The sequence below is a fragment of the Echinops telfairi genome, unplaced genomic scaffold (genome assembly GCF_000313985.2).
Source record: "Echinops telfairi isolate 266 unplaced genomic scaffold, ASM31398v2 ScPeMD7_7458;HRSCAF=8496, whole genome shotgun sequence".
Lineage (NCBI taxonomy): Eukaryota > Metazoa > Chordata > Mammalia > Afrosoricida > Tenrecidae > Echinops > Echinops telfairi.
Window position 1 is genome coordinate 1,699,718 of NW_022111358.1, and position 6,431 is coordinate 1,706,148.

The 6,431-nt window shown below is 53.1% G+C and overlaps 1 protein-coding gene across 3 annotated transcripts in view; it reads left to right on the top strand.

The window, feature by feature from the left end:
• Positions 1-2,577: 2,577 nt before the first annotated feature.
• Positions 2,578-6,431, top strand: part of TLCD2 (TLC domain containing 2) — a 7,610-nt gene continuing 3,756 nt past the window's right edge. Inside the window, exons 1-5 of one of the 3 annotated variants that reach the window (XR_006680974.1) lie at positions 2,578-2,753; positions 2,918-3,000; positions 3,217-3,299; positions 4,258-4,948; positions 5,931-6,125. Coding sequence is in view for 1 of the 3 variants with exons in the window: in XM_004707302.2 (XP_004707359.1) it covers positions 2,578-2,753; positions 2,918-3,000; positions 3,217-3,299; positions 4,258-4,722 (807 nt within the window). In the remaining 2 variants the exon portion in view is untranslated. Of the gene's footprint in view, positions 2,754-2,917; positions 3,001-3,216; positions 3,300-4,257; positions 5,520-5,930; positions 6,126-6,431 lie in introns of those variants that run through there. The other 2 variants (XR_006680975.1, XM_004707302.2) reach the window with 2 other exon arrangements.

Below are 6,431 nucleotides of genomic sequence, written 5' to 3' on the forward strand. Positions count from 1 at the left end.
AGAAAATAATAAAGTCTCCAGGTAGAAGATGTTCATCTCAGCGGTAGACAGAAAAGAGAAGCAATTGTTTGGGAACTAATGTCTTTTCTGGTGTAACCAACATTTGCAGTCGGTGATTGCTTACGTAAAGTACTGTGTTTACCCGGATGGCAGAGTCCCCCGCAGCCCTTGAGCAGTGTCGAAGAACACTTGCCGCGAAAGGAAAAATGCACTTCGGAGGTTGAAATGGTTATACAAATACAATAGTGTGTATTATGGAATCTCAACGTTGCTTTCTATTAAAAAACACCACTTGTATAAATAGAACAGCTTGTTCAGAAGACTGGAGACAAGCTCTAGCTTGTTAAAAATGCAAAAACTCCCTGCCATGGAGTCAGTTCAGAGACTCTAACGGTTTACAGGAGTAGAAAGCCCAGTCTGTCTCTCACAGAGCTGCTGGTTGTTTTGAACTGCCAACCACGGGGATTGCAGCCCAACCTGTAACTGTTAGGTTTCTGGAGTGGGTGATACCTCTGTTCTTTGCTTTGCATGCTGAAAGAATTCACGCCAAAGCACGCACGTTGTGTAATCCAAGTGAGTTTTTATGAAAGACAAGCTTCAGGTTTTGCAGTCTCCAAAGGGTACACGCTATTTCTGGAAAGTGTGCCAAGGTGCACAGAGCCATACTGGGGTTCACAACTGGGCACAAACAACCAAGTGGCAAAGAGCTCCCACACATGCGGAACTTGGGGGCGGGGGATCCGGGAGGCCAGAAGCCCAAGAGACCTAGAGGCTAAGAGAATGGGGGCCCAGAGACAAAGAGCATGTGGACCAAGAGGCTGTGGGCCCCAAGTAGGCCTGGAGCGGGCCCATGTGTGCCCACATGGAGAAGGGAGACCCTCACCCTCCACCTGGTGCTGACCAGGAGCCCGGTAAAAGAGAGCAAGGCCTTCCCACAGCCTCTGGCTGGGGAGGTGTCATTGATGGTATCGGTTGACCCCATTGGCTGAGTTAGGCCCACCTGTGTGATGGCCCTAAGGTGGGTGTGTCCAAGATAGTGGTTTTACCTGGGCCTGGGGGGCTTGTGTCTGTGCACGCTCAGTTTGGGGTCTTCGTAGGTGTTCAGTGGTTGCCGGATTTCTTTCCAACCTCCTCTATGGGGCTCCTTGCAGGCACAGGAGGGACAATCCCCCTGTCTCTAAACTAGCTACGTAGTATAATCTCTATTACCACCCTAGCATGTTAATAGTAGAATGCAATCATTGCCTTTTGTGCGTTTTCCCATAATAACCAAATTTTCTACATAAATCAGGTCCTGCTTTTGTATCATAAATAATATTTTCCCCAAAAAATCATTGTAATTTTTAAAATTGGGGGGAAGCGGGTTTAGAAGAGAGAAGGGAAACCCCTGACTTCGTGGTTGGGGGGTTTGATAGAGAACGTGAGGGTGATCATTTTCTGAGGTGGAGACGCCTGGTCTATGGCAGCTAGTGAGTGATTTGGGTTCTGAACTTGATTCGGGAGGAGTGGCTCGTCGCCACTCTCACAGGAAAGAACGCCAACTGCTGCCCGTCAGCCAGCAACGAAAGAGGCAATAGAGTAAGAAAAGGAAAGCAGAAAATTTGCCACCCTGGGGCATTGGGGGAGGCTTCTCCTTCCAGACTGAAGGATTCTGGGGCCCTGCCAGTCCTGCTGCTGGAAGCCCCTGGTCTTTGGTCTCCTCTTCTGATTCTGCCCTCACCTGGTGACCCTGTAGGACCTCCCATTGCCCCAGCAAGTGGGAAGAGAGTTTCACCCTCCCAACAGGTGCCCAACTCTGGCGAAGGGGACCCTTTCAGCACTATGGTGATGAGTGGCTCCTTTTTGCCTCCTTTTCCTCATGAGGCCCCTCCCAGGGCCAAGAAGGTGGGGTGGGGGTGCCCAGTGAAATGCTGGTCCCAGACGGGCGTGGGGTGCTCTTTGAGAGGTATTAGGTAAGTTCGCAGGTCTCTGGACTTGTGGGCTGTGTTGTAGCTGCCCCTTACCCCACAGTTGACGTGAGGCAAGAAGGGTAGGAGGGTGAAAGGTAAGCAAGTGGGAGTGAGTTGCCCTGTCCTCTGCACTCCAGGATGGGTGGGTTGAAATCCCGGGAAAGGAGGGACTAGGGAATAAGAGAAAGGTGAAAGTGAATGGAGTCCGCATCTGCCCCCGCAGCATCAGGTGATATTAATTAGACTGGTGTGCAATTTCTGGAGCTCCTGGGTTTCGGGCTACTTGCAGTTCAGGGGAGACATCTATCGACAACCCAGAAGTCTCCTAGGACTGGCAGTTGCACGTCTTGGCACCCAGGACCCCCCAAACTGTGATTCCCAACAGGACTGGAAGCGATAGGTTGCCATGACTCCAGAGGCGGTGGCCTCATGGCTGCTCCAATCATCGCCCGGTAGTGGAATGGGGCGTGGTCCATCCTGGAGATAAAGTTACAGCGGATTCGGGGGTTGGGGAGCCCCGGGACCAAACCCTGCGGGAAGCCGGTTCTCAGTGCTGGCTGGGGGGCATTGGACATACCCGGGCGGAGAGGGCAGGGGTCGACGGGACGCATCCGGACCTCGCCACGCCATGGTGCCCTCGGGGATCCTGGTAACAGGAACATCTTTCGCCGCGTTCCGGGGGCTGCACTGGGGGCTGCAGACGCTGCCCGCGCCTGGACCTGCTGCTAAGAATCCTTGGAAGTGGTGGAACATTTGCGTCTCTCTGTTGCACAGCCTGCTCTCTGGGGCCGGGGCGCTGCTAGGGTGCGAGATCGGGGTGCGGGAGGCACGGGGTGTGCGGTGTGCGTAAGGGCAGGAAGGGCATTGTAGAGGGATGGGGGTAGAGGCTGGCTGGGTGGGAGGGCGTGCGCAGCAGGGGGAATCAGAGAGTGCTCAGCCTCTGACCATTGCTCCCCTACTTCCCCCAGGCTGTGGCTGTACCCGCAGATGTTCTTCGATCCCATTCATGGCCACCCACCTTGGACTCTGGCGCTGGTGGCTATGTCTGTGGGTGAGTCTGCAGGGCAGGCTGGGCCTGTGAGGGGGCGAGGGCGGGGGCGGAGGGCACCCTTTCAAAGGTCATTTCAAGTCCCTGTCCTCCACTCTTGCTGGAGGGTAAACAATTTTGGCCGCTTTACTAAAAAAATCGATCAAATAAAAAAGAAAAGGAAGAGGGATCTCTCTCTCTCTCTCTGGGCTGAAGCCCCTGCACCTTCCGTGCCCATAGGTTATTTCCTGGCCGATGGAGCTGATCTCCTGCAGAACCAGACCATCCGCCAGGCCTGGGACCTACTCTGTCACCATTTGGTGGTGAGACTCTGATGGGAGGGGTGAGGCAGGGAGGGAGGCATGCCCAGCTTGGGGTCCCCAATCTCTTTCTAGCTTCCTGTCCTCTGGTTTCCCAGAGAGCCTCTGAGCCCAGCTGGGCTTGATCCTCACCCCCTTGGGCTGACATCCCTGAGGGCAAAGCCCCAGCTGGGAGCCTGAACATCATCTAAGGAGCCAGGATCCTGTGCAGGTGTCAAAAACCTCACCTCCCACTACCATCCATCCAGTCCATTCTAACTCATAGCCACCTGGTGTAGGGTTTCTGAGGCTGTAAATCCTGATGGTGACAGATGGCTTACCCTTGGAGGCACTGGTGGCTTAAAATTGCCCATCTTATGATTAGGGGACCAATGCTTACCCAACAGAGCCAAGGTGCTCCTTATCTGATTGTCAAAAATCAGAAAGCCACACTCATTGCCATTGGGTTAATGCCAAGCTCTGATGGTGTCCTAGTGGGTTACAAATCGGGCTGCTAACCACAAGGCCAGCAGTTTGAACCCACCAGCTGCTCCTCGGGAGAAAGATGAAGTTTTCTAGTCCCATGAAGAGTTACATTCTCAGAAACCCACGGGGCCATTTCTACCCTGTCCTATAGGGTCACTGTGATTAGCTGGTTATAAAAGCGTTGACATATATCTTTTTCTGAAGAGAGGGAGCCCAATATATAAGGTGGGAATGAGGCATGAAAGCCAGGAATCGGAGTTACAGATTGTACAGAGCAGATGTTGCAGGCTCAGGGTGAGGCAGCCGGTGGCCCAAGGCTGCTTTCCACAGAGGCAAGAGGGGCAAAGGGTATCCCCCAAGGTAAAGGTCAGCATAAGGGTCACATATCCGAGGGGATTCCCCCAAAGGACTAAGAGCCCTTTTTTAAGGTCTTGGATGTTGGGGCACCTGGTGGCAGGGCGTTGAAGTTCATCTGACTTCTGACCCTGGCTCCCAGGTAGTAAGCTGCCTCAGCACCGCGGTTCTGTCCAGCCACTACGTGGGCTTCTCCATGGTGTCTCTACTCCTGGAGGTGAACTCTGCCTGCCTGCACCTGCGCAAGTTGCTGCTGCTCTCGCACCAAGCCTCGTCGTTGGCCTTCAGCATGGCCAGCTGGGCCACCCTGGCCACCCTGGTCCTCTTCCGCCTGGTGCCTCTAGGGTGGATGAGTCTGTGGTTGTTCTGGCAGCGTCATCACCTGCATCCGGCACTGGTGGTTCTTGGTGGTGGTGGGCTTGTTGTTGTGGGTACAGTGAGCATCATACTGGGGGTCCGAATCCTGGTCAGTGATATCCTGAGATCTCGATCCCACCAACACACCACTAAACGCAAGGAAACTGTGGGGAGCAGAACATGTGGTGGTGGCAGTGAGACTGTCAGGGCTGACCACAGGGGCAATTCCACCCTCAGCCTGGAAGACTAGGGAGAAGCCACAGGCTTCCTGGTGGAGGTGGGCCAGCACAGAAGGATGGTGGTCCTTAATGCCCATTCTCCCATTGGGTCAGTGTCTCTTCCATCTAATTTGTACCCTTTCCCATTCCTCAGATCTGAGGAGAAAAGCTGAGATCTGTGGGTGGGCAGGAACCAGGATCGTGTCCCCTGGCTTCCATCATCAAAGAACCGCTCTTTCCAGCAGACTCACCCAAGAGGTAAAGCCAGTGCTCCACGATGGCATAGCTGGGGGCAGGAAGCTGGAAGAAACTGCCAAAGGGAACAGAAGCCCTATGTCCAGGTAGTACAGGGACAGCGGAGGGACGGTGAGGTTCTGCCAGGATCCCAGAGGTCCAGTCTGCAGGGGGAAGGTCAGAGGGAAGAGAGACCCCCCTGTGGCCACATTCTGGCAGTGGGAGGAAGGAACAAGTGGCGCCCTGTCCGGGAGGCATGGCAGGAATAGTTGCCAAGAGTCCAGAGAACCCGGATGAAAGCAATTCCTGGTGATATATTTGGATTTCAAAACCACGGTATTGCGCTTAAATTTTCCCTCAATTCTACTATGCCCACCCAGTGACTTTTGTCTTTTGCATTATCTGACCATTTAAACAAAAATGCAGATGCATAGGGGGATGAGCTTGAGTCTGGCTCTGTCTTCTTGGCAAAGGATAGATGTCCAATGTCTCAGGAGGGACTCAAACATCCATTCTGGGTATCCTGGTGTAGGATCCTCCTAGAGAAGCGGTTTTCAAACTGTGGGTTGTGACCCCTTTGGGGGTTGAACGACCCTTTCACAGGAGTTGCCCAATTCATAACCATAGCAAAATTGCAGTTATAAAGTAGCAACGAAAATAATTATAAGGTCAGGGTCACCACAACATGAGAAACTGTATGAAAGGGTTGGGGCATTAGGGAGGTTGAGAATCACTGCCCTAGACACAGGATTTCATCGAAGAATGGGGTCAGAGGCAGAAGCTCTTGAGGAAAGACACTGGGTCTCAGAGGGATTAAGGACTAGCTGATGCTGTTCTGGAGTTTACCTACAAGCCTTCCTTCCACCGCTGTCATTTCTATTGCATCCCTTCTTCCAGGTGACACCCTGTCTTGATAGAACATCAAAGTTATGGGAATATAGAGCAGGTGGATGGTGCTATTCTACTAACCATGGAATTAAAAGAGAGAACTCTCAATCCTCCACAGAAAAGATACATGAGCAAAATCAGACCCAGGAAGATGAAACCACACAGATGCACACAGAGGCTGTATGTGGAGAAGGGCCTGAGGTGGAGAAGAAAGACAAAGGAAATGACAGAAGCAGACATACATCGAGGGAAAGACAGGAAGGGTCTCCCAAGCGTGGAAGGCCCAGACTGTCCAGACAGCACAATAATGAGGGTGAGTGACAAGGGGGCACAGTGACGCTGCAGAGAGACGAGGTGCCAGTGGCAGACAGAGGGAGTAGCGGAGAGAGAGCAGAAAGAGGTGGGTGCAGGGATGAGGTGGGATTACTCAGGGAAATGAATAAGCAGAAGAGCAGCAGGCGGCAGCAGCGACAGTGGCCAATGGAAAGACTATTGACCGAGAAGTGGGCAGTGCGTGGAGTTGGAGACAGGCAGAAAGACAAAGGACAGATGGCCATAGGGCAAAGCACAAAGACAGCCTGTTGCTGGGGGACAGGCAGTGACTGGTGGGCAGACAAGG